Consider the following 27,647-nt stretch of genomic DNA (forward strand, 5'->3'; position numbering starts at 1 on the left):
CCCACCTGATACAGCCTCTTCCCCCGCACACCCAAATGTCGCTCCAATCAAATAGAGGCTCTCACAATGCAATGGAGGTGGCACTGGCATTCCCTGTGTGTGCAGGTGGGGGCTGAGATGGAATTCCTCCTTGACAAGAGGAGAAGCATGCAGCTGTGGTTATTGCTGCCTACAAATCACACCGAAATGCAGCATCTTAAAACACCAGCTATTTCGTTACATCACATGATTGTGTGGGTCTGGAATTCAAACAGAGCCAGGCTGGGTGATTCTGATGCTTTGAATGGCATCACCAGGGGTCACTGGGTCATGTTCAGTTTGGCGGCTGGTCTGGTCTGCAGGGGTCAAGGCAGCTTCACTCATGTGCAGGCAAGGCTGGGCTTTTGGGTCCCTCTCATTCTCCACGTGGTCTGTCCAGCACCATGGACAGAGACGGGGGTGGCCGTCTCCAACCTCCTAAGGCTTGGGCATGGAAACTGGTATGCTTTGGCACTTTTGCACATCCCGATGGTCAAAGCAGTCACAGAACATGCCCCGTTCAGAAGGAGAGAGCATAAACCCCTGTCTCTCAGTGTGGGAGTGTCAAAGAATGTGGAGCCATCTTGAATCCTCTACACAACAATTAGCCTTCCAACCACTGTCATCACCTTCTTCATTTGCTTAATGTTGGGCTCACAAGACCATTGTCTGAGGCCAAATTCACCCTGAAGGTTGTATTAATTTGATATACACTGAGGGTTTTATTTATTTATATATATATATTTATTTTAAATTTATTTATTTATTTATTTATTTATTTATTTTTGGCTGTGTTGGGTCTTCGTTTCTGTGCGAGGGCTTTCTCCAGTTGCGGCGAGCGGGGGCCACTCTTCATCGCGGTGCGCGGGCCTCTCACTATCGCGGCTTCTCGTTGCGGAGCACAGGCTCCATACGTGCAGGCTCAGTAGTTGTGGCTCACAGGCCCAGTTTCTCCGTGGCAGGTGGGATCCTCCCAGACCAGGGCTCGAACCCGTCTGTGTCCCCTGCATCGGCAGGCGGACTCTCAACCACTGCGCCACCAGGGAAGCCCTTATTTTTTAATTAAATGACTTCGGACCCACATAGCTTATCCATCTCAACACTGGTCCCACTACTTCTCACTATCTGCCAGAGGCTCACACTCAGGCTTCTGCCTGGTTTCTGGGGCCTGTAACTCTGTGGTCCTAGATTAGCAAGCACAGGGGACAAGTTTAGTCTGATGGGCTCATGCACTGGGACACAGATAACCCAGGCTTTTATATAACACAGCTCTCCCAGCCTTATTTCTAGGAGGGAATGCTGATTCAACAAACACTGAGACCTTATCTTTTAAGATTCCCAGGATGAAGCCAACATGGTGTTGGGAAAGAGCCCTGCACTGGGAGAACAGGAGCTGGTGTTCTTGTCACTGCACTGCCTATGTGACCTTGAGCAGATCACCAGCCTCCCTGGGTTGCTGCTTCTGCATCATTCAGGACAAGGAAAGAGCATGGTTTGGAGTCACCCTTAGTTTGAAGCCCAGCTCTGCCACTTGTCTTGGACGGGTCACTTCAACACTCTGGCCTCAGTTGCCTCCTCTGAAAACCGGGGTTGCAATGAGCATGCTACCAAGTTACTGTGAGGATAAAACACGGTGACATGCAGATCGCTTGTTTCCTATCAGGCACTCCTGACTTTCTGTGCCTCCTTGGAGCCTTCAGAGCCCAAGACCCCAGTCTGAGCTGGGATCACTCACCTCCATGTCTAGCACAGGTAGGTGCTAGACACATAGTAGGTGCTCAGAAAACACTTGTTGAAATGAACTGGCTGTTTGGCAAACAAAGCAGTAGCAAGAGAAATAAAAACATTCATCCATTAAAAAACCATGTATAAAAATGGTCTTAGCAGCTATATACATAGTAGAGCCCAACCAGAAACTATCCAGGTGTCTATTAACAAGAGAACAGCTGAACAAACTGGTCTCATCTTCCAATAGAATACTACTCAGCGATAAAAAGAAATGAGCTAAGGGCACACACAACAGCAAGGGTGGATCCCAAAAATGTTATGCTGGGAGAGAAGAGCCTTCACTAAAAACTACCAACTGGGGGCTTCCCTGGAGGCGCAGTGGTTGAGAGTCCGCCTGCCAATGCAGGGGACATGGGTTCGTACCCCGGTCTGGGAAGATCCCACATGCCGCGGAGCAGCTGGGCCCGTGAGCCATGGCCGCTGAGCCTGCGCGTCCAGAAAAAAAACGAAACAAACAAAAAACTACCAACTGTATGATTCCACGTATATGAAATTCTAAAACAGGCAAAAAATGGTGTGAGAAAAATCAGAATAATAGTTGCCTTTGGGGGCAAGGATTGACTGGGCAGGGCAGAAGATCTTTCTGGAGTGATGGTGATGCCCTATATCATGAGAGAGGTTTGGGTTACACAGGTAGATGCATTTGCCAAAACTCATTGAGTAGTGCACTTATGATTTGTGCATTTCATTTTATGTAAATTTTACCAAAAGGGAATTAGAAATAAGTGTAACTCTGATTAATGATATGCATGCTGAAGCATGTAGGAGTAAAGCGTACTGGAGTCTGCAACTTACTCTGAAATGCACCAAATAAATACAAGTGGATGGATGGATAGAGGGAGAGAACTATATGATAAAGCAAACATGGTCAAGCTCATTGCAGAAGGTAGGTAGTAAGAATATGGATGTTTGCTTTAACATTCTTTGCACTTTTCTCTATGTTTGAAAATGTTCATAGTTAAATATTGGGGGAATAAAATATGATGCTGTTAAGACCAAGCTGGGTTGGGGGGGGCGACAAGTGCAAGGTCACACAGTCTTTGACAAACATTAAGGCTGGTTTTCAGCAAAGTAGAAGTCAGTTGTGAAGACGCAGTAGAAAAAGGATTGTATTCCCCGAGCTGAATCTGGACTGTGGGCACGTAGGCAAATGCAATCACTCTGTGACTCTGTGTCCCAATCTGCAAAATGCAGACAGCAATGCCCACGGGGTGCTGCTGGGACTAAATGAGAAGCCAGAAGCATTGAACAAACATGACTTCATAAGGAGCTGGCAGGAAGCAATTTGATTCTTTCCAAGCAGCCTGACCCCACCTCCTCACTGGGATTTCAGCTTAAATATGAAATTTAAGCTCCGGAAACAGGCTTCCCCTGGTCGCCTAATCTGCTGTGGTCCCCACCTCCTCCATCCATCACTCTGTTTTCATTGCCTGTAGGACACTTGTCCTGATCTGATGTGTTTCTTCCATATTCCTTAATTTGGTTTATTATCTGTCTCCTCCCACTAGAATGAGGTCTTCAGGAGAAGAGGGTCTTTGGCCTGTTCATGACTTTATCCCCTGCACCTAAAACAGTCTCTGGCACATAATAGAGACACAGTGAATCTTTGTTGAAGGAAGAAATAAATGAGCAGGGCTGGATAAGCTTAGTGTCACCCCTCAGATCGCAGAATTATGCTACTCAGAGTTTGCCTGTTGCTAACACCACCTGCACGAAATAGCAGGAAGTGAATTTAAAGATAGCCATCTCTGCTCCATTTGACAGATAAGAAAACTGAGGCTTAGAGAGAGAATGCAGATTTCCCAGCATCCACTGCCACTTAGTGGCTGAGCCAAGAGGGGGCTCAGGCTCTTACTCTTTTTCTCCAGCAGGCTGCTGGGGCTGACCGGGGCAGCTGCAGACGGACAGACAGTCAGGCTCCACTGGGCCGGCTGCCCGCATGCCCTGTGCTAATTACAGTGGGCAGGATGTGCCAGCCTAGCAGTGTTCGCTGGCACGCCCCGCCCCCTGCATAGCAGGTGGGCAGCCTGGCGCAGGCGGCTGATGGGTCGTGTCCACTGGTCTGCCAGCGTCCAATCATGCTGACAGGAGCCTGGTCATCTGCAGTGCCTGCTGAGTGTGGAGGGCCTGCAGACTGGCACAACGAGGTCCCTCCACACTACGGGCAGCCCCTCCTGACTGTGTCAGTCAGCCAGACTGGCACAAGCTGGGCATCTGTCCCCACGATGAGCCCTTGCTGGACGCAACCTGTCCACACAGGTGTGCTCGCTGACAGGCAGCCCAGGGGGTGGCATGGGGACCGAGCGCTGACCATGGCACTGCGGGACGCTGTTTGGGGTGTCACAGGCAGGGGATTGCACACAGACATACAGATGCTGGGATCGGACAAGACTCAGCCACGCCCCCACCCACATCCACACCTGCCCAGCCAGCTTGGGGCATCCAAAAATCAAGTTACAGCCCTGAAAATGGGGCTGGAAAAGTGATCTCTTCTCTCTGTTCCAAAGGCCTCTTCCCAAGCCAGACCTGCTTGCCCCTAACTGTGTTGTCCACACTGCAGGTAAAGGGATCTTTTTGACCGTGGTGGGAGCTGTCACTCCCCTGCTTGAAGCCTTCAGTGGCTCCCCATCTCCCTCTGACAAAATAATATCAATAATAACATCTACTATGTAATATTTACCGTGCTAAGCATTTTAGGACTAATAAAATAGCACACAATTATAGAGCCTTTACTGTATTCCAGGCTCCTTTCTAAGCAATTTACGTGGAAGAACAAAAATCATCCTGCAGCCTATCACCTATGAGGTGGTACTACTGTTATCCCCATTTTATAGATGAGAAAACTGAGGCAGGGAGATATGAAGTGACTTGCCCAAGATCTTGAATTAGATTTGAACCTAGCATTCTGACTATCACTACCAAACCCAGACCCTTCACATGGGGTCCAGCTCCCTCGGCCACATTCTGCATCCCACAGAGCATCCCACAAAATCCATCTTGAAACTCCCCATCACTTTTCACCCATGCCTGGCACTTTCTCTTACCTTTGTCTGGCATCCTCTGTGTCTGGAGCGCCCTCCTGCATCCTCTTGTCCTCCCTGCAAACTCCTCTCCCTCCTCCAAGGCACAGCTCAGTGTACCCTCTTCTGTGGGTACTGCCTGAGCTCTCCCTGGCAGAGCTCTCTATTTGTCTACCCTGTGCCACTTCCATTCCACGCCGAGCAGCCCATGGCAGGCAAGCAGGTGCTGCTGATGTTTCTTTCTGTGATTCCCCTACCCTGCCCTTTCTAGGAGCTCCTTGATGGCCAGGACCTTGTCTGATGTACCCTCTGTCCACAGGCCTGGCCGCCAGGAGGTGCTGAACAAATGAACAAACAAACGAATGAATGAATGAATGAATGAATGAATGAGATGTTTAGTCACTTGGGTTCGAGGAATGAAGGCTGAGGGCAGGTATGTCAGGGAGACATAAGATGGTTGAAAAAGTTCCTCCTTCCTTCTCCATCCCTGCCCCACTGCTTCCAGAACATGGCAGGGGAGAGCTTTAGCCATACTGGGAAGAGCCCTGTCTTTGGAGTGACTACATGACCATGGGGCCCATCTCTAATGCTGGGGGTCATTACCAGGAGGCATGGAAGAGACAGCAGGGATTGGGGTATGACCACCCTGACCCAAAGGCAGAGGAGGGACAAGAACATCCCCGGTGCCACACCTGTACAGCACTTGATGGTGAACCTTGGTTTCTGGGGTCCCAAGCATCAGTGGGATGTGGTGCAAAGAGGAGGTGCTTTGGAGTCAAGGACCTGGCTCCCAGCCCTGTCACCTCCTTCCTGTGTGGCCCTGGGCCTGTCTCTCCCCTCACAGAAGGCCTTGGTTTGGGCTTCTATAACGTGCAGGTTCTAGATGGGACAGTCAAGGGTCCCTCCTGTGCTGGGTGGCCGGGCCTCTCAGGCGCCAAGAGTATGGCACCTGGGAAAGCTGCGCAGAGGCCTTGGTTGGGAGATGGTCCACGGGAGTTAGGGCAGTGTTTCCCCACTGTGGTCCCCAACCCCTGCATTCAACTGACTCCACGTGGCTTGTTAAAAATCCCAAATCCGGACTCCACCCAAGACTCACTGCATTTGAACCTCTGGGATGGGCTTCCAGGGAAATTGACATTTTCAAACCCTACTCCCACCTGGCTAGGTGATTCTGCTGTGCACAGAAGTCTGAGTGTCTAGCATCTATCCAGGTCCTTCCAGTCTCCCCTGCTTCTTGCCTGCCAGCCCCTGCAATGTGGGTTTTGGGGGGTACACAGGAGATGGCGAGGAAGGTCTCAGAGCACCCTGTGTCTGGCGGAGTCTGGGGGCTCAGGTGGTTGGGTCCTGACTGTGATTTTGCATTTGACTGGTGGGAGCCTGCCCCAGGGGTGGACAATGGCCAGGGGACAGCGTTGGCGTGATGGTGTCTCCCAGCCTGGCATTCCTCAGACACATGCCCCCCCATACCCACCCCAGCTGATGTCCCCTATCCCCCGCCCAGAGCAGGGAACAGGGTGTGTAAACTGGGCTTGCTCCGTGGGTACAGGCATCATTCACACACACACACACACACATGCACACACACCATGAATCCACAACTGACACACAACCTTGATTGTGCACACACACAATCTTTCTTATACACCCACAAACCCTCATGTTCTTCCCCAAACATCTAGAACTACACTAAGTATTCTCACCATTACTTTGCTTTACACACACACACATATGCATCCTTATATGTAGCCGAGAGGCATGTAGATTTGTCCACTCACCCCTGCTGACAGACGTCCATCCCCACACCCCCTGAACACAGGCTTTCTTATTTGCACTCATGCTCATCCACATGAGCTGGCCGCCGGCAGCCCCTGGGACCCCCTTGTGTTCACTCCCGTTGCACACGCACCTCCTCATACTTGCATAGGCTCTGCCCATGTGTGTGCCCACAAAGCCAGCCACTGCGCCTCTGCCTGCCATTCTTACCAGCTCCTGGGCCCCCGGGCCACCCCACACCTCATCCCTGAGCTGCTGTCTGACTCTGCACAGTAACCAGATGAGACAAGCAATTTATGACACCAGCTGTCTCTGTTAAAAACCGGATCTCACACACATACACACACACACACACACACGCACACACGAGGGGAAGCCAATTACCCCGAGCCCAGCCCTGCCAGAAGCCAGGACTCACAAGGGAGATGGAGTGGGGGTGGAATCTGGCCACCCAGAGTGGTGAGTGGCACCTGACTTGAGGATTCCCACCCCTCCCTGCTATCCCTGGGAACCCGGCCTCCTCCTCCCCCAGGCTCCAGCAGAGCCTGCCCTCTCCTCTCTGTGGCTGCTCCCCTGGCCCAGCTCCCAGGCCCAGGAGATGCAGAAGCAGACTCAGGGTGGAGAACAGGTGGACAGGGAGTCTAGAGGAAGAGTGGTCCAGGGTCACCATGGCAACAAGGAAGGCAGGAACCCTGTGCCCCTCCTGCTACACAGTAAGCCAGGGGGAGGCTGCAGCGCTGTCCCCTCTTCCTCTCCATTTTTATTCTCCTTGCTCCTCTCTGAGCAGGTGCCCTGCACCCCGCCCTGGTTTCCCTCTGCCTAGAGTACCTCCTCCCTTCCTTGCCTCAACCCAATACTTCATCAACTCTACTGCCTGGGCCATTTCTACTCTGGACCTCGGAATCAGACCCAGGTTCAAATCTTCACTCCTCCACTGACAGACTGGGCAGCCTGGGTGAGTGGCAGCCCTTCAGTGGCTTCAGGTTTTGCATCTATAGAAGACATGTTCATTTCTGTACAAATATTGATGGAGAGCCCCCTCTGCAGCGGGCTGTCCTGGGAGTGGGGGATACAACATTGGACACAACAAAGTCGCAGCCCTCCTGGGCTTCAGGTTCTGCTGGAGGAGTTGGAAGACACCCATCGCAGACATTTAAGTGAGATGGTTATGTTTCTTCACCGTCTCATCTGCTGTGTCCATGGCTGTCCTCCCAGAATCGAACACAGCTCATGAAAGGAACTCAGTCAATAAGTGGATGCTTGAATGTACAAATGGCTTGAGCCCTATGCTGAGGCTGACTTGATCTAAGCCTTTCTCTAACACTAGTTGATCTTTGCACTGGGCCTCGGAGGGAGCTTTCTCAGCATAATTTCTGAGTGGCTGGATGGAGACACATCTAAGTAGACTTCAGAACATTCCTTCCTTCGCTGACTTGTTGATTCACTACACAAACGTACATTATAAGGACAGACTATGTGCCAATCCCATGCTAGGCACTCGGGGTTGAGTGAGGTGGGGAAGAGACTTCTAGGTGACGATTGCATGGCAGAAGTTTTTAGATATGCTTATCACATTTTACAAGAAGCTTTCACATATATTTGGGGTTTTTTTAAGTATTGCTAACAACTCTGGGGCATAGGTCCGATGAACACTTTACAGATGAGGAAACTAAACTCCAAGACTATCAGTGACTTGCTTGAGAACACAGAGCCAGAAAGTGACAGCCCCCAAGGAGGAACAGAGCCTCTTCACACTTGGCCCAGCATTCTAGCCACCATTCGTCACTTTCAGTGTCCCTTTCCCTGCAACTACAACTCTATAAGGCAGCCACAGCTCTTGCCCATTTTTAAAATTTTATTTATTTATTTATTTATTTATTTATTTATGGCTGAGTTGGGTCTTTGTTGCTGGGTGCGGGCTTTCTCTAGTTGTGGCGAGCGGGGGCTACTCTTCGTTGCGGTGCGCAGGCTTCTCATTGAGGTGGCTTCTGTTGTTGCGGAGCTTGGGCTCTAGGTGCACAGGCTCAGTAGTTGTGGCACGCGGGCTCAGTAGTTGTGGCACACGGGCTTAGTTGCTCCACGGCATGTGGGATCTTCCTGGACCAGGGCTCCAACCCGTGTCCCCTGCATTGGCAGGCAGATTCCTAACCACTGCGCCACCAGGGAAGCCCGCTCTTGCCCATTTTAATAGCCTGGGAGCCGCCTGGAACCTGCCGGTGCTGGGATTTGAACCTGGGCTGGCCTGACTCTGGAGCCCAGGTGCCATCACACCTCCACGTCTAATCAGTTCATTATAAACCCTCCTTGCAAACTCTCCCTCTCACTGCCCAGCCACAGAAACCTCAGCTGGTCCATTTCCAGGAGAGCAAATTCCTTCTCGGCTGGAGAGGAGTTGGGATGATGTAGGCAGGCAATTTAAACAGCTCCAGCAAAATACACCAGCAGTTTTCACTCTCTGCCACTATTACACTTTCCAGCCGCGGCGGGATTGGCCCATAAGTGGGATATCAAGTTTATTACAGCTATTTCCAACCTGTAATTTGTTTTGTGGAACACAAAGAGAAGGAGGTTGGGGGGTGGGGGAGCTGATTTTTACCCCCTTCTTTTTTTTCTCTTCCGGGTGAGGGCACCCAGAGACATTGGGAGGAGGCTAGAGTTGAGTCTTATTTGTTTTTCAAATGGAAAACCCCGGTCGGCCCTGCAGGCTCTCACGCTGCTGGCTGGACTCAGTCCGTTTGCCACGCTTTGGTGGCTCCACTTGAAAATCAACCCAGCCTGGCTGAAGCCAGATTTGCTGGTCGGGGACAGCTGGCGCCCTGGGATACGGTCGGGCAGGCTTGGGACCCGTAGGCAGCTGCTGAGCCTTGGCTGGGCAAACAGAGCGTGAATAGGTGTGGCCTCTAGGGCTAGCTGTTCTAGAATCAGAACATTTGGGCATTCGGGGTAGAAATGGCCCTCAGAGGTCACCCTGCCCCACGTCTCTTCATTGAGCATTTAGGGCAACTGAGGCCTGGAGAAGGGAGACGTGCAGAGAGATTTAGAACCCAGGTCTCCATCCAGTCTAGCTGATCAGTCAGGGAATGGATACCGACCAGGGGTCTTGACCTTCCCAATAAATAGAAATTGACTAGAGGCCAGACAAGAAATTCAGGCAAGGCTTTATTGGGGCTCCTGCTGTAGCAGGGGGGAGTGAGAAGAAGTAAGAGTTTCCCTTGCTCGCTCGCGGAGCTGGGGGGCAAGCTGGTTCCTTAGATGGGGTGAGGGTAGGGGTGTGTCCAGATAGGTGGCTTAGGTGATCTGCCTCAGTCCCTTTGTGGTGTTTTGTGTGCAGGGGGCATGCACAGTACACTGCTTCTGCTCCGACACCCAGTTTTTGCTCCCAGCTCTTCAGAAGTGGTAGATAGGGTTTTTGTTGGTCTTTTTGTATCTTTTGGTCCAGAATTTGCCCCAGCTGTGCATGCATTCGGTTATTTTTAGTCCCATATAGTTTCTTTGTATTTGGTTGATTGAGGAGAAATATGTCTAGGTACAAGCACTTGGAGCAAAGGGCCCCAGGTTCCAGCCTGTCTCAGAATGACCTCTGAGAAAAAAATACCTCAGATCCATGCTGGTTCCTTCTGGAGCATCACTGCATGGATGGTCCCTCCACCTTCCCCACTGGGCCTGGTCCTATTGGGAAGCCCCAGGAAATTGGGGCGTGGGCACAGCAGGCTGTTCTGGGGGCAGGTCTGTGTTGTAGAGCAGCAGGAATGGCTTCTCATGTTCCTTATGGTGCCCCAGTGCCTGGAATATGGTAAGGGTTCCACTCACTCTAACAAATATTTACTGAGTAAGAACCAGGTGCCCAACTCCGGGGGCAGAGCATGAACAGGGCAGATAAAGACCCTGCCTTCATAGAGCTTATGTTCTGGAAGTAGCTCACATTCAAGCCCTGTTTATTGATTCACTAAAAATCTGTTGAATGAATGAATGAGTGAATGAACACACAAGCACATCTCCCTCTGGGGAAGGGAAAACCCACACATCTTTGGCTCTCCAACAGCACCTTGACTGCCCCCACTAGCTTTGTCATTCTCTGTCTGCCCTGATCTCCTGGTCCCAACCCACTATGGGCATTGGGGAACTGTCTTGGAGCCTCCGAGACTAGCCTGCCACCATGTCCTTGTTCTGAGCCTCCTCAAGCTCCCTCTTTGGACTGATATAATAATATAATAATTCAGCAAGCTCCTGGGCCTCTGCTTTCCACACACACAACCCTCAGCCCTCCAGTTCTCAGTTGCCCACACTGGCTTCTGGCTCCTCCCACCCACCTCCCTCCCCAGAAATGGACCCCCTTCTTTCATTTACTGATGTTTTGCATCCTCTGGCTTTTCAGCAAGAGATACTCTGCTCTCCAGCCCTGAAGACTGAGAAGGGACACAGAAAAAGAGGTGGTTCAGAGAAGTGTTAGTATTCATAAAAATAGCTGTCTCCACTGAGCATTGACCACACACTGGGTGATCTTTCCAAGCCTTGTCTCATTTAATCCTCCCAAGAAGACAGGTTGAGTTGTCCCCATTTTACAGATGAGGAAACTGAGGCTTAGAAAGGTGAAATAGCTTGCTCAAACGCACAAAGTAGTAACCAAAAATCAAGAATTCAACTGGTGTATGGGAAATCAGTATTGCTTCTTGCTCAAAAGCCTCCCATAGGCAGGGAGAAGCAGCCTGAGACTAGATACCCCCTGAAAAGGGCCCACCTCCTCCAGGAAGACTCCTGTGATCACCCCTCCCTCCAAAGGAATTCTTGGCTCCTCCATGAGCCTCAGATGACACTTGGCAAATACCTGTTGCTACAGCCATGATCTCCCAGACTTTGGCCTCTCACTTAACTGTGAGTGGTGTTATCTCCCCCACCAGACTGTGAATAAGCTCGTGATTGGCTGCAATGGTGTCTGAAATTCATTTCTTTCTCTCCCATGGGGCCTAGAACTGTGCCTGCGTGTCTTAGGCCTGGCGACATGTTTCTAGAACTAAAGGGAAGGTGTCTTGCAGCATCTTCTCAGGCTTACACCATGCCCTCTGCCCACAGCCTGTGATTACCCCCACCCCGTCCCAGACTCTGTCTTGAGGGGTTCAAACCTCCAAGAACTACAGAATAACCTCCTTGCAAATAGCCACTTGCCCACTGGCCTGGGGCCTGAGAGTGAATTTGGAGTCTGTTACTTTCCTTTACCTTCCCTGAGGCTGAGGGATGTCTGAGAGCCAGCTGCAGGGAGCTGGGACAGTGGATGTCTTGACTGGAAGGAGATCAGTGCTTGTCTCGGGCTGCCTGAGGCCAGTTTAACCACAGCAGCCAGACGCAGGCCCCAGAGAAAAAGATGTAAATAAAACCAAAGTAAAACTAGGTGCGTCCTTGAAACTCCCCTGTCCCTGGGCCTGAAACAGCGATTTACGATTCAGATAATTCTTCGGTGCTTTATCTAGGGTGTGTGAGTATGTGTGGGGTGTGGGTGTATTTTCCCACTAATAAAAGCCTCAGTCCCGGAGAATAAATTTGAGGAGACAGTTTTACTGACAGATTTTTTTCCTTCCTTTGTATAAAAAAAAAAAAAAAATGGAGTGAAATTTGAAATTGGGACGATAAGGGCTGCCGCATTTTAGGAGGAGATAAAAAAGCAGTACCTGAAGGGAGGCGAGGCTGCAAGTCAAACAGGCAGGATGCCTTCCACTTTTATGACTTTAGGAGAAAATTACTCAAACCTCCGCTGGGCTTCTGGCATCCTGCCTCCTAATGAGGCAGCTGCTGAGTGTAGAGAGAGAGGGCCAGAGAGGCACTTAGTTCATCCTCAACCCTTTTCAGCCTAGGGGGTGGGATGTGAACTCTGGTCTGGGAGCCAGAGCTCTGCCAGGAGCCCATTGTGGGACCTCGGATGAATCACTTTGCCTCTCCAAGCCTCAGTTTCTTCATCTGCAAAATGGGAGATTTTTGTCTATTTTGCTCTATACAAAGAGATGTGCTTCAAGCAGATTTCTCAACCTTGGTATTGTTGACATTTGGGGCCAGATAATTCTTTGGGAGCTTGTCCTGTGCATCGTAGAATGGTTATAGCATCCCTGGCCTTTGCCTGGTAGATACAAGGACCACGTCTTGCCCCTGAGTTGTGACAACCAAAACTGGCTCCCGACATTGTCAGATGTCCCCAGGAGGAGGAGGGGGCAAAATTGTCCCCCAGTTCAGGGGTCTGGTTTACAGGTACTTTGCTCCTCTTCCTCACTCTTTCTCCATTCTCATCATCCCCTGTTTGGGAAGCTGGTGAGAGGCAATGTGAGAGGACCAGAGGATGAGATGTCTTGCCTTCTGACTGCACCCACGCACAGTCAGAAAAGCGCAAAGCCCTCAGAGAGGGAGCAAGTGAAGTGTATGAGTGGTGGATGAGCCTGCTGGAGACACAGAGGCTTGAGCTCAGCGAGGAGACACCGTGTAGTGGGAAGTCCCACCACTGACCCCTCTCAGGGTCCTGGAGCTGGTGAGTGTGTCATCATCACTCTAACCCTCACCAGCCGGGGATCCCTGGGGACCCCGGTACTAATAGAGGTCTCCTACTCTTATGAGCTTGTGGTTTGGGGAGGGTGAGCCATACTCTTGTAGCTCGTAGCTGGCACACAGCTGGCACTCAATAAATGCTGGCTGGATTGCACTGAATCTGTGTTCCCTAAACCAGCAGCACTACTACCTTGGCCGGACAGATGTGGTCCAAGTCAGCTGGGGTCCAGATGTGCCCAAAGGAGGCCAGCTGCCCCGGGGCCAGTCCTCCCAAGAAGGTGGCAGACCCAGCTCCAGGGCCGCCTTTGCTGGGCTGGGGAAGCACCTTTCGGCATCTCCCCCCTCCCCCAAGCCCCTTGGAGAAACCCCATCCCAGCATCTCCCCCCTCCCCCAAGGCCTTGGAGAAACCCCACCCCCAGCTCCTCTCCTGCCTCCAGCACACAGAGCCACAGGGAGTTAATTCCACTTCTTCAGGAAGTGGAGGCCTCCCTGTTGCAGGCTGTTAGCGAGGAGCCCCGCTGAGCGGCGAGAGGCTGCAACTCTATAATAGAGTTGCTGAGACAAGCGGAAAACTGCAGCCGAGTAAACAGATAAATAATTGAAACAGTGACAACACATACCTTGCTGCTTTGTGGAGTAACACTTTCATTAGCCGGAGGCAGCACAGCGGTGGGGATGCGGATGCGGATGCGGACAGGCGGCAGGCGGGATTAGGGCGCACTTTGGTCCGGCTTTTAATCAGCTGTGAACAGCTGGGCACCCGAGCAGCCTTTGTCTTCCAGCGTGGGCTTTATTACCACCTCCTGAGAGCCCCTGCCTTCTTGGGGCCTCCTTCATATTCCTATGTGAAACGGGGACTTCCTGACACCCCTCCTAGCCCGTCCCAAGGGCAGCCAGAGGCAGGCAAGTCCCCCACACTGTCCTCGTCTCTCCATCGCTGGTGTCAGTAGACTGGGTTCTCCCTAGCCACCCCAGGTTCCCCTGTCTCCAGACAAGTCCCTTCAGTCTCTTCTAAGGCCAGAGGGAGCTTGGAAATAGAATCTGAAACTCTGCACCTCCTTGGTCTTCGGGGGAGTTGAGTTCCTTTGCCCACCAGGCCCTCCCTGATGTGGCTCCCATTTCACTCCTCGGAGTCTACTCTCTTCACTTCCTCTCTGCCCCAGGCACTCTGAACACAGTCTCCTTTCACTGAGCACAGATGCTTCTTTCCCACCCCAGGGCCTTTGCTCCTGCTGTCCCTTCTGCCTAGAAAGCACCCCCTCCATTTACCAGGCTGGTTCCTACTCTTCCTTCAGAAGACAACGTACGTACTGCTTCCTGCAGGAAGCCCTCCATGATTACCCTATCCCCAGGATGGAACCTCCCCCTCCTCTGGGCTCCCTAGCTATTCTGGTCTTCTCCCTTGAAGAATTTATTGGAAACTGTTGCAATTTAGCTTGTTTGAATCCGTATGAGATCTTGGTACAGGTGACTGCCCTTGGCCCCAGTTCTCTCTTTCTATCCAGCCTGCTCCCCCATTCCCCCTCTCCTTGGGCGGGGATGGCTTTGGCACTCTGGCTGACTCTGCAAAACACATTCACACTCTCTGGCCCTGTCTGCGGCTCCCCAAGGTTTGCTTGTCATTTTTGCAAGGCCAACAAGTGGGATGCAGAAGTGGGACCACCTGGTGCATCGGAAAGGGCCCGGAGAAGAGGCAGCCTTACTCCTTCTTAGCTGTAGGGGCTCAGGAAGGCACTTGACTTCAGAGCCTCAGCCTGCACATCAGTAATGTGGGGATGACCTGGGAGGATAATAGTGATGGTTGTGACATCTCCCCAGAGAGGCTTCTCCTGGGGCTGCCTGCATCTCCCCAGCATCCCAGGAGCCCACTCACTGCCTGGAGGAAAGGGGTGGCAGGAGTGGCTGAGCGCTCACCTATGACTCCTCTGTGCTCTCTTGCAGGTGACGGATGGCGGCACCATCAAGCAGAAGATCTTTACGTTCGACGCCATGTTCTCCACCAACTTCTCCCATGTGGAGAACTACCGCAAGCGAGAGGACCTGGTGTACCAGTCCACCGTGAGGTGAGGGCTGGGCGGTGTCCGGGGGGCCACTTCTCCAGCCCTTTCATGTCTATCCCACACGCAATGCTCTTGGAGTGGGGAGGGGGTCTCAGGATCACCCTCCATGGGCTTGGAAGGCAGAGCTGGGGCTGTGCTGCAGGGGCTGTGCTCCCCATTCCCAAGGGGAATCATCCCCTGGAGGGAAGAAGCAGGAAGGGGCCAAGTTGCAGCTCTGCCACATGGAGCGGACCCTTTATGTCGGCCTCTCCAGATGGCTCCTCCAACAGTCCCGCAAAGTGGGTTTTCCAAACCCCTTTCCAGGTGAGGACACTGAGGTCCAGAGAGGGTGAGCAATATGCCGAAAGTCACACAGCCAGAAATGCGAGAGGTGGGATGTAAACCAGCTCTACCCGGTTCAGAAGCCTGTGGAATACGTCCTATTGTTCCCCACGGGCTCTAAACCTGGGAAGGAAAACAGACCCTAAACAACCAGACCCTAGGTTCAAAGCAGCAACAGGATGGGGAAGGAAGAGCCCTTGGGGATGGAGATACTTAATATTTCTACCCCGACCCCTTTCCTAGAAGACTTTAAGGTAGCGGATCCCATTCTAGGCCCTGCTGTGTTCTAGGCGTGTGGGCGCCCACGGCCCCACTCCCCTCCCACCCACTGCCTAAAAGGCCCCAATCCTGTTGTGTTGCTCTGACCCTTTACACTTGGTGGGTGCTGTTCCCTTTGGTCACCTGGTAAACTCATCAGCCTTCAGAACCCAATCGAGCAGGTCCTCCTGTGGGACACCTTCTTTAGACAGCCCGCCACCCCGGCAGAACTGACCTCCCCCAAAGCCAATGGCTGCGGCTCCTCCAGAACACACACACACACACACACACACACACACACGTGTGCATGCTTTTTCACACTACACAGCCAAACACTTTGCCTGGTGGCCAGGCAGAAAGTGGCAGTCTGCTCCAAAACTAGAGGACAGCCTGGCTACACCAGGCACGCAGGGAGATGCTGCAGGAGACAAGCTGGCTCGCGCTGTGCTTCATGGGCTGCCTGCCGCGTCCCCGCTTATGCCTTACCCCTGACCCGCCAGGAGGATAAGGCCCCACTCTCCACACACAGGTTGGTCCTTCTCTCTGTGACCATGAGCATCAGGACAGAATGGGTGCTCCCCCTTCACCTTGCATCCTCAGCTCTCAGCACGAGGCCTGACACACAGTGGGTACACAATAAAATTTGCAAATTGAGTGGATGACCCTGGGCACCCTCCTTGGCCCTTTGGGTGTCCGTTTCCCTGTGGATAAAAGTAGAAAATGGGACAAGAAGATTGCAAAGGGTAAATCCAGCCCTGCATAGGGAATCTGGCCGGTGGTCCTTCCATGCCCACTCTGGTAAGAACGGAAGGTGGGTGTGCTCCCCTGGAGGACCTTTCTGGGTGCTCCTCTCTCTGGGCTTTGTGTTAGGAGCTCAGACCCAGCGTTTGTTGGGGGAATCTGGTGAGAATGTGGATGTGAAGAGGCTCCAAAGAGGTGTACAAATGGCCACACAGATACCTTCATCCATCTATTTATGATTTCTCCTACACCCGCTTCCAAAAATGATTTGGGGTGCCTTAAAGCACACTTAAGACCCACCAGTTACCATCAAAACGAAAAAAAGGTGAGAACTCATTTTGGAGAAGAAAATAGCTATCCTGGAGCCACAGATGATTTTGCACAAGTGGACATTTAGATGACCTCCAGCTTCCCAGAAACCCGTCTCCGCCTGCTACACCTGTGCCTAGTTACCAAGGTCTCTGGGAAGCAACAGCTCCCCACATACCATTATTTTCAGTCCCTCACCCACGGCTGCAGGTATGGTCTCCAGGGTGTTTCCTTGGCTCTGACCCCCACCATCTCATGTATCCAGAGCACAGCCCTGGTATGCAAAGACCTGGTTCAAAGCCCAGCTCAGCTACTTCCTGCTGAGTTACCTTGGACCATAAGGACCTTAAACTCTCTCTGCCTTGGGTCCTCACCTGTAGAGCAGGCTTAATATGATTGGCTTAAACAATCGTTGTGGGGTTTGATGAGACTCATGTCTGATGGCTTGAGTTCTAATCCTGGCTCCTCCACCCCCTTGCTTTAGTGTAATCTCGGGTCGGTAACTCTGAGTTTCCCAGTCTCTAAAAGGGAATGACAACAGGAAGAAACTCACTGCAACCTGTGAGTTGAGTTAATAATTTGCGTAAATTGCAGCCGTAGTTGCTGAGTGGTGCCTGCATGCTGTTATTGCCTAGAAAAGCCCTCCTTTCCTCATCATAAAAAAAAAAAAAAGGGCTTCCCTGGTGGCGCAGTGGTTGAGAGTCCGCCTGCCGATGCAGGGGACACGGGTTCGTGCCCTGGTCTGGGAAAATCCCACATGCCGCGGAGCGGCTGGGCCCCGTGAGCCATGGCCGCTGAGCCTGTGCGTCCGGAGCCTGTGCTCCGCAACGGGAGAGGCCACAACAGTGAGAGGCCCGCGTACTGCAAAAAAAGAAAAAAAAAAAAAGCACTCACCTTTTCCCAAATCTCATAAAACCCTCCCCGTGCACTCTTTCTCTTGATCCTCACTAACGACACCTGGAATGCAGGCAGGTATTATTATTATTATTATTATTATTATTATTAATTATTATTATTTTCTGTAGTCCTGATTTTACAGATGGGGTCAAAGTTCAGCAAGGTCAAGGGACTTGCCCAAGGGTCCCCTGCTATAACAACATCAATTTGGTTGGACCTCATCCCAGCCCTCCACCACACTGCCTTTCTCATTTTACAGCTGAGGAAACCGAGGCTCAGAGAGGGGAAGAGACTAGTCCAAGGTCACACAGCAGCTCAATTGCGGCCAGTGCTCTTTTCTTCCCCAGCCTTCTCCTGGAACCTTGGTTACAATGGTCGGTGGGGGGGGTGTCTCCCAGGCAGAGAGCAGCAGGGCAGGGGGCCCTCAAGGAAGCCACAGAAGAAGGGAAGGAAGGAGCAGACCCTCTTGGAGAGTCTAATCCAGTCACGGAGAGTTGCAGCCGCAGGAGCAGCTGTGCTGACTGAGGCCGCTTCTCAGGCTGCAGGGCTTCGTTGAGGCTGGTGAGGGGTGCGGGACTCCACATTTACATATAAATGAAGATGTTTACAAATTAGTGCTTCTCATCTAGAGAGAGTCCCAGCTCCACAGCTGTCTGGGCCGCTTCCTCTTCAGCTGGGGAAAGTGGGAAGAGAATGAGACTGAGAAGATTACCAAGAGTTGGCGGAGAGCAATTTTCTGGGCAGCCAGGGGAGCCTTAGGGAATCCCAGGGCTTTTCCTGCCACTGGTGGGGTTCCCGGAGAGATGGGAGTCAGGTGGGGTGACAGGGCTTCTGTCCCCAGGTTGGGGGTGCAGGTGTGGGGCCCCAGTTCATGACCTCTTGGGCAGGTCACTGCCCCTCTGCACACGCCAAAGATTTCATCGATCAAATGCCTTTCTAGTTCTGAGCCTCAGAGCCCAGAATTCCCAGTTTGGAATTGACAATAATTTATTCCTTCAAAGGATATTTAACTGAGCACCTACTAGGAGCCTGGTATGATGCAGGTGCCGGGGATCCAGTGGGGAACAAGAAAGATGGGGCTTTACACTCTCGTGGGGGAGACAGAGAGGAAACAAGGGAAGCAAGACGTCAATAAATTTTTCATGACACATTCCACAAAGATGCGAGTCCGATGGTGATGACGTAACGAGGGGCGAACAGCTTGCAGTGCCAGGAGGACTAAGGTGCTGGGGTGGCAGGCAGAGCCTCCCAGGAAGGCGGTCCTGGGCTGAGACCTGTGGGCTGGGAAGGAGCCATCCATGGCGGGGACAAGGCAGGTGTGGCAGACGTCGGAGCCCAAGTGCCAGGGAGTTGAGGTCTGGGAGCAGCCTCGACCAATGACTAATAGGAGGTGTTAGACGAAACCCCAGTCCCCTCGTCCCTCCAGTGGGGCAACTCAGATGTGTCTTCTCCACTGTCCCCGAGTTCCCCAGCGGGACTGAACAGCCTCCAGGATGCACCTATGTTGACTTCCTTCCCGCTCAATCCCCACTCCCTTTCCAGCTGCCTGGGATACCCTCCTAAATAAGCCAGCGGCTCCCAATTGATTCCTTGTCTCAGGTTCTGTTTCTCAGGGGCCCCTAAGTGGGGACATAGGATATTAGTAACAGTCCCACCTGCGGGCATCCTGCACATCTGCCATCCTCTACCCCTGCCCTCTCAGGCCCTGCCTCGGGCCCCGTTCACCTGTTCCATCAGGCCAGGCACAAGTGGACCAGATGCATGGACCCCCCTCACTGAGGGGAAGATTGTGTGGGCAAAACTCATTAATCCCTGCAGAAGATGACTGTCCCCAAATGGCAGCTGTGACATCCTTGGAGGTCAGGGTGAATCACAGCGAGCCTTCACCAGCCCCTGCTCCCCCCGCCACACCTTGTGCCTTCTGTTTCCCGAAGTCCTCTGCAGTCCATGCCCCATCCCATCAGCCCAGGGTGTCCCTAGGAACACCAAGCAGGCTTCACTGGCCCTCATTTGGCGGTGAGGGAAATCTAGACTCAAGGGTTCAAGAGTGCGCCCCTCCCACGCCTTGCCCACCTTTCTTTGCCAAGGCCCTGCTCATCCTTTCAGGTTCAGCTTACATGTTGCTTCCTCCAGGAAGCCCATCCTGACTGCCCAGACTGGGTCAGGCACCCCAGTGCCCTTCCCCTCCCAGACTCACTGCCCTGACACTGGGTATTCAAAGTGCCTCCTGCACTCGACCGGAAGCCCCACGAGGATGGAGATTGGGGGTGATGTCTTCACTGCCATCTCTCCAGCCTCCCAGCTCAGCACCCCCTGCCCAATGTAGACAATTTGTAGATAATTGTGGAGTGGATGAGTTAGTGGTAGAAGGCGTGGTGGATGTCTTTCACTGATGCTGTCACGGCTGTGGGATAAACTTTGGAAGAAGGAATTCAGGCCTTCCCCCAACCCGGGCATCATTTATTTATCACAAAGGAATGGAGCAATTGCTGTATGTCAGGGACGGTGCTGGTGATAAAATGGTGAGCGAGACATAATCGGACCTGCTCTGGTGAGTCTTACGATGCAGGGGGTGAAGAGAGACAGACTATAAAAATGTGTTTGAAAGAATACGGAAAAATATCTTCAGTAGGTGATGAGGAAATAAGGGAATGTGATGGAGATGATGAGAGTCGTGGAGTATGTGTGGTGGCGGTAGGGGGAAGGGGGAGCGTGCTGTGAAGTTTCTCATAGGAGACATCTGAGCAGGGATCTATAGGATAAAAGAAGCCCGACAGACCAGGCTGGAGGTAGGGAGGGCATTCCAGGTAGAAGGCACAGCAAGTGCAAAGATCCTGAGGTTTCTGAGAAAGAGCTTGGCGTGATCTAGGAGCTGCCAGAGGGCCAGCGTGGCCAGAGTTCAGGGAGCAAGGAAACAAGTTGGCTTTTATGCTCAACGTCCTGGAAGCCACTGAAGGTTGGGGTCTCACGTGATGTGTCTTGTAAAGCTCACCCTGGTTGCCAAGGGGAGCATGGGTTGGAGGGGTCAGGAAAGGAAGACCAAGCTTTCCTCAGAGGGGTCTGGGGAGGGAGAGAGAGGTCTCTTCATGGGTCTCAGGACTTAGATTCCAAACCTGAGTGAAGCTGGGAGAGGGTGCTGGCCCACCGCTTCGGGCTGGCAGGGGCCAGGAGGCAAAGGTGAGGGCTGAGAGCTGGCTCTCTCACTCGGGTCTGATTGCCTCGAGCTGTGAACATGTGACCAGGCTCCATTTCCCCCCACCACCGCCCCCAAACCTGTAGGAGGTTGAGAATGGCTGGGAGGGTGGGGGTATGGGGCAGAGCCTGGGGGCTTCGCGGAGAATGTGAGTGCACAGTTACACCTTCCTAATTCATATTTATCATAGGAGGGAGATGTGGGAGAAATCAAGTAAATGAAAAAAGAGCCTGGAGGATTGAGGACACAGAAAGAAATGCCACTTGCTTTATTACTTTGAGATGCATCCATTCGTGCAGTCTCTTGATAGCTCATATTGAGTGTTTGCTGCATTCAAGGCACAGAGCTGGGGGGCAGGGGGCACAGTGCCCAGAGGTGGGCAAGACGCAGCCCCTGCAGCCATGGAGCTTAAAGCCTTCTCCCTCTACCTGCCCCCCACCAGCCCATAAGCTCCTCCGAGGCTCTGCTCTATCGTTTTCGTCTCAGTGACCTCAGAACCTACTTGGCATTTAGAGAGGAGCTATAAATATTTGTGGGATGAAAGGAAAGAGGAGATAAAACATGGAGATAAATAGCTAACAATTCAGGTAATCAAGTGATGGCTACCACGGGGAGGATTCAGATGTAATGCAATGATGAATCAGAGATGGAGAGCCCGGGCAAATCGTGGAGAAGGTGGCATTTGAAGTGGCCCTAGAAGCATAAGTAGGTTTTAGACAAAAAGGAGCCTGGGAGCGGATACTGTAGGTAGCAGACACTGTGTGTGCAAAGGCACGGAGGCAGGTAGAGAAGTGCTGAAGTAGTAGCAAGGCTGCTCCAGGTAGGCAGACGGAGGCTTCAAAGTCACAGCTCTCTGGAATCTGTTCCAAAGGAAAGATGGGGCTGGTTTTAAAATAGACATATTCACTGTTGGGTCCAAAGATCAGAGAGGGGTTTGTTTCCCTTTGAAATGTTCCGTGTCCCTTCTGTGGTGTCAGCTGTTAGCAGGCAGGGCAAACTCCTTCTCCACCGTTGGTACAAAAAAAAAGTGCCCTCTGACCCTTGTTGATTTGCAAGTGTGAATTCCACAGCTCACCTCTTTGCACGTTACAGTGGACCATACATCTTTTGTCTCCAGAACGTACATAACCCGTGCTGCTTGCACAGGACATGGTCCTTCATTTATTCATTTATTTGAGCACTCAGCAAACACACATTGGACACCTACTATGTGCCCAGCTGGTGCTGGGTGCTGGGAGAGTGGATGAGCTCAGACCCTGCTCACAGGGAACTATCAAGGTTATACCTAGTCCTTGACCCACTGTAAACCCACTGCTCTCTCTCCCACCCAAGAAGCGAATGAGCCAGTGACGCTGTAAGGATAACTGTGAACCCTTTCAGCACTTCGTTCATAACAGCTGCCTCTGAGTAGCATCAGAATTGAACACCCCAGGTCTCCAACCCCAAGTGGCAGCTGGGTCCCCAAATCAAAACCAGGGATTATTCTAGGAATCGGGGCTGCAATCTGCCTCCCAGGAAGTTTTCAGCTGAGTACTCCCCTCACAGCCCACGGCACCCTAAAGGAGAGGCTGCCAGTTATACCACCTGAGCACGAGCTACCCTCCATGGTTTCTACACCACAAGCCGATCAGTGCACCCCCTGCATTAGGATCACCTTGGGAGTTGCTTAAACATATCAATTCCTGGGCCCCACCAAGACTGAATTTGATTCAAGCATCCTGGAGCAAGGCCTGGGGAAGCAGTCTTTTAAAAAAGTCTTCCAGGTAAAGATGTTGGCAGCGAGATTTGGAAAGCTCTGCTGCACACAGCACCTCCCATCAGCTCCGATGTGCAGATGGGGCCAAAGAATTCAGCGGGAAGCTGCAAGGCACAGATAATTCTAGTTGCTGCTGGTAGCCGGTGGGCGACAGACGATGATGTCCTAAGGCCCCCAGGGGCCAGACTCGTTTGGGTTAAAGATGACAAAACAGCTGGACCAGCCAGTGACCTCCCGTCCAGGGCGACCTGACAGGCACCAGCTGTTTCAGGAGGCTGGGCCATCCCCACACCAAACACCACGAGGTATCAGCAGATGGGGCAATAACAGTATCCTGGGCCCAGTGCTAAGCTTCTCAGGAAGTGGGGCCTTGGCTGGGGGTCAGGGGGCTCAGGAGCAAGACGTTCTTTCCACAGCCCCCTGGAATTTTCCCCGAAGGTGGAGTGTACCCACACTTTCTGAGCCAGAAGTTTCACTGGACCCCATCCCCTGCCTCCCACCCCCAGAGCATCCATTAGGGAGGAGTTCCTGGACCCACCCTCCGTGTCGGGCCTGCAGGAATTGCTCTGCAGAGATGCCTGCCCTCAGCTGTCCCTCTTGGGTCTTGTCTCTTAGAACTGGACCCTCCCTTCTTCATCTCTAGGTCCTCAGTGCCTGACACAGGGCCTGGGATGGAAGCCCAGGCCCTCAGTAAAGGTTTCTTGAATCAATAGGCTGACAGCTTATCCAGATATGGAATTGTCTGAATTTCAAACAGTCAGCAAAGCTTTTTTCCATCCATCATCGGTTTAACCTGAGCAACCATCTCGTGGAGTGCAGATCTCAGACTCATTGAATCCTGTTATATAGATGATGACACGAAAGAACAGAGAGGTACAGTCACTTGTCCAAGGTCACACAGCTTGCACATGGGGAAGCTTGGGTTCATACCCAAGCCGTGGCGTTCAAACAGCCACTGGAGTCATATTGGGTCTCTGGGCCATCAGGGGCGGGCTCATCCAACAAGCAGTCATGAGTGACCACCCCGTGCCAGGACCTCTGCCAGGTGCTGGAGACTCAAGTGACTTAGTGAGAGTACGTGACCTTGTGTCTTCATCCCGACATGTCCCCGCATGAGCCCATGTGCACATGCGCACACACACAGTGGATCTGTGGCCCCCCATGCTTGATGCCTCCAGGTAGGAAGCTGCCAGAGTTAGTCACCACCTTAAAAATAGACACTGCCTGGCAGTTCCAGGCCCCTGGACTCGCTGGCCAAGGAGACCAAGTGATGTCCAGTTCGGGTCCTAGAAATGCAACTCCCAGGTCTCCTTGGCTGCCTCCGCTGGTGGCATCAATTCCATTTACCTGCTGAGAAATCCATTGAGGCGAACGTGCTCCCACTGCTCTGCCTAAGTCCTCATGGAGCACGATGGCGTCCCGTCCCCCCACTTTCCACCTGCCCCTGCTGCCCTCTCCTCTCCCTGCCTCAACCCCCTGGTGTTAACATCTTAGCTTCCACTTCTCTCCTCCAGCGGTTGCCTGTCCTTCTTTACCTTTTTGAAGCCCAGCAGTGGGTCTGGGCCCCGTCCTCCCCGACCCTGTTGCCTCCGCGCAGAATCGATGCTACCGACGGTGCTCCAGGAGAACCCTGTGCATTGCCTTCAGCGCTTCTTATGCCAGGTCGCAATTTTTCACTTACACAAATCTGCCCCCACCCAGGCCATGAGCAACCCAGGTGGGCCAGTACCGGCGGCACAGGCTGGAACTCGGTACCCTCCCGAAGGACCGGTCCTGGTGGGTCCTGTCTCCCTCCACTTCCCACAGGTAAAGGTCGACCTTCTTCTGCTTTTGCTCCTTGAATTTCAGTTTTTCCTACGGTCTCCCTTTCGTAGTGTGATCTTCGTCTTTCCTTCATTTCCCCCTCCCCGTGCAGGGGCTTTGCCCTCCTGTGCACACAGACATGCACGTGCACGCACACACACAAGCATGATGCTTTTCATTCTCCTCTCCCTGCACGTTCCTGCATCTCTTGGCTTGGAGTCCCTCTATGGCCCCAGAATCTCCCCAGCAGCACAGACCCTGGATCCCGAGGCTCCAAGTGGGTCCCCATTCCACACTGGGGGTGGCATCCTGGGTACTTCTCTGTGGTTGGGTCTTGGGTGAGTGGAGACATTAGACACAGTGACTGAGATGTGTGTACTCTGCTGAGTCCACAGCTGGCACAGAGCAGCACACTGCACCCACCCACCCCCATTCTGCATTTGTCCCCAGGCCCACTAGGAGTCTAGTGGGACTCCCAGAATGCACCCTTCTCACCAGTTTCTTCCCAGGGGAGGGAAGTGCTTGCAAAGCTGTCTGCCGCCCTCTGGTGACACCCCGGGGTATTGCAACTAGGGAGCCCTCTGCCTGTGCCCCCTCCATCACCAAGGATGGGTCTTGTCCCTCTAGAGTAGGGACCTTCCTCTCTTCATCTCTAGGACCTCAGTGTCCAGCACAAGGTCTCAGTCGAAATCTGTTAAACTGATGAGCTGACAGATTATCCAAATGTAGAATTATTCTTTCAAACTGTCAGCAAAACTTTCCCATCCATCATTTGCTTAAACCCTATGGAGTGTAGATCTTAGACCCTATTTTGGGGGACCAAGCTCAGCACAGAGAGAGGAAGTGACTATCACAAGAGCTGGGAGAGCTTCCCCATCACACGGAACTTTCCTCCTCTGGGGGCCTCCCCCGGGAAGGGGGCTGAGCCCCTATGCCGAGGGGATGGGGTGGGGAGGGAGCTCTGGCAGTTTGCCTTTTACCAGGGGCCTTTCGGAGACAGTGTCTTCACCCGGAATCAACCCCGAGGAACTGCAAGCCCAGTGTCAGGCGGCACCCTGGGTAACGGGGGTGGAATGAAGTTCTGATGACAGGTCCCAGGCACCACGGTCAGGACTTGCCCTAATTATTCACTCGTTGTTTAAAAAGTGTTTCTTAACTGAAGACCTCGGGGGACAAGGGTGAGCAAGGGAGACAAGAACCCTGTCCCCATGGAGCTGATATTCCTGGGGTTATGCTGGCAACACAGGGAGAGGACGGGGGCTCTCTGAAGCCTGGTTGGCAGGATGAAGCAGCCACGTAAAGTCCAGGGAATGAGCATTCCGGCAGAGGAGGAAGCAAGGGCCTGGGATGGGAGCAAGCTCCATGTGACAAGGAAGAGCAGAAACAAGCCCAGAGAGGCTGGAGAATTGACAGGCCCCGCAAGGACTGTGGGAGATGAGGGGAGGAGTCAGCAGAGGCCAGATCTCCGGGTGCAGGCCTCTTGAACCTGACCATACCCAGGAATCGCTTGTTACAATACAGATTCTCATTCCGTGGGTCTGGGGGAGGGCCCCAGGGCCTATGGCTCCAGCCATCCCCCAGGTGAGGCCAATGCCGTCATCCATGGTCCACATCAGAAACATCCGGGAGCTTTACACACTCCTGATGCCCAGGCCAAGCCCTGCTGGTTAAGTTAGAACTTTGTCGGCAAGGGGGTGGGGACTCGGACATCAGTTTTTCAAAGTCACCAAGGTGATTCCAATACTCAGGCAAGTTTGAGAACTGCTGTTGGAGATCATTCTGGGTCTTTAGAGAGAGTTTGAATTGTATTCTAGGGGTGATGTGGAGCCATCGAGGTCGATCTTGTGTCTATGTGTGTGTTGTTAAAAGACCCACCTTAGCTATTGGAGAGGTTGTGAAAGTGAAGGCAGAGGGACCAGGGAGGAGAGGCAGCTAGGGTGGAGGTGGAGGGAAGTGATGGGAGAAGAATTTGGAAGCAGAGCGGGCAGGACTCACTGATGGACTGGATCTTTGCTTCCCCCACGAGAGTGATGCTATAGCCAGAGCCCTGAGATCTGAGAACTAACAAAATGCCAACGCCAGTGTTTATCAAGCTCTTATGCCCTGCTGGAAGTGCTTTACACACCTTGACTCATAAATCCTTGCACTGTTGGGGTTATTACTACCCCCATTGGTAGGTGAAAAGGTGAAGCTCAGAGAGGTTAAGTGACTTGCCCAAGGTCCCAGAGCCGGAAGGTGGCCGAGCCAGGATTCAAACCCACCAGCTACGGGAGAGGTCAGTGGCAGAATACAGGCTCACAGCCACTGCTATGTAAGTGCTCCAGCAGGCTCAGGGTACCAGGATATGGGACCCCCATTACTCTTGGCTATGATGCAGGTAGATATGCAACTATGGTTTGCCTCTATCACATGCTATCTGTGGTGACACTGGGCAGGACTTTGAGCCTCAGCTTATTCATTGGTAGGAGAAGAATGATGATTCCACCCCCAACCCCGAGCTATGGTGAGCGTGGCAGGAAATCTAACCATCAAAATGCCTCACACCTAGCACGTGGTGGTATTAAGTAAAAGACAGCTGAATCACAGGTGCGTGTCTATAATATGCTTCATAACGTATATATACTTCTGTATGAGACAAATTTTATACCATAATGCAAAATAATAATAATAATAATAATGGAGGGGAAATGTTGTTGGCTCATAGGAGGCCCTCTCCATTTGCCCCAGCAAGGACCCCTGTTCCCTAGGGTCTCAGGAGCCTCTCCCATCACCCTTCCTTGACTGTCGCTCCTGGAGGGAGGGACCATGTCTGCACCCACCCACACCCACCTGGGCCCGGCAGAGCTCAGCACAGAGGAAGGGTGGAAAGAATGAATGAAGGATCTGGCTTTTCCTTCTGCTTTTCAGGGACTCTCCCCTGGCCCCTCCTCCCAGGTGACCCGCCTGAGTACAGCTCCTACCCGCAGTCTGGCCTGGAGATTTTGGGGGAGTGAGTGGGGAAAGGAATCACTGAACACTGTGTTCTCTTTTTCATTCAGTGAACATTTCTGAGCGCCTCTGCTGAGCCAGATGCCAAGTTAAGCAGAGCAGGATGACATGAGGGCAGAATAAAACCCCTCCCCATCCCCCAAAGGAAGGGCTATTTGCTGAACACTGATGTGGTTTAAACATTTTACATGGGTTG

At 52.5% G+C, this 27,647-nt stretch overlaps 1 protein-coding gene across 1 annotated transcript in view; it reads left to right on the top strand.

The window, feature by feature from the left end:
• The window catches only part of IGSF21 (immunoglobin superfamily member 21), a gene marked incomplete at both ends in the record, with an annotated part of 248,978 nt that overhangs the window by 152,342 nt on the left and 68,989 nt on the right, over positions 1-27,647 (top strand). The window contains one exon of the mRNA XM_079696469.1: positions 15,067-15,188. Within this exon, the coding sequence (XP_079552595.1) occupies positions 15,067-15,188 (122 nt within the window). The remainder of the gene's footprint in view (positions 1-15,066; positions 15,189-27,647) is intronic.

This window comes from Hyperoodon ampullatus, assembly GCF_949752795.1.
Source record: "Hyperoodon ampullatus genome assembly, chromosome: 2".
Classification (NCBI taxonomy): domain Eukaryota; kingdom Metazoa; phylum Chordata; class Mammalia; order Artiodactyla; family Ziphiidae; genus Hyperoodon; species Hyperoodon ampullatus.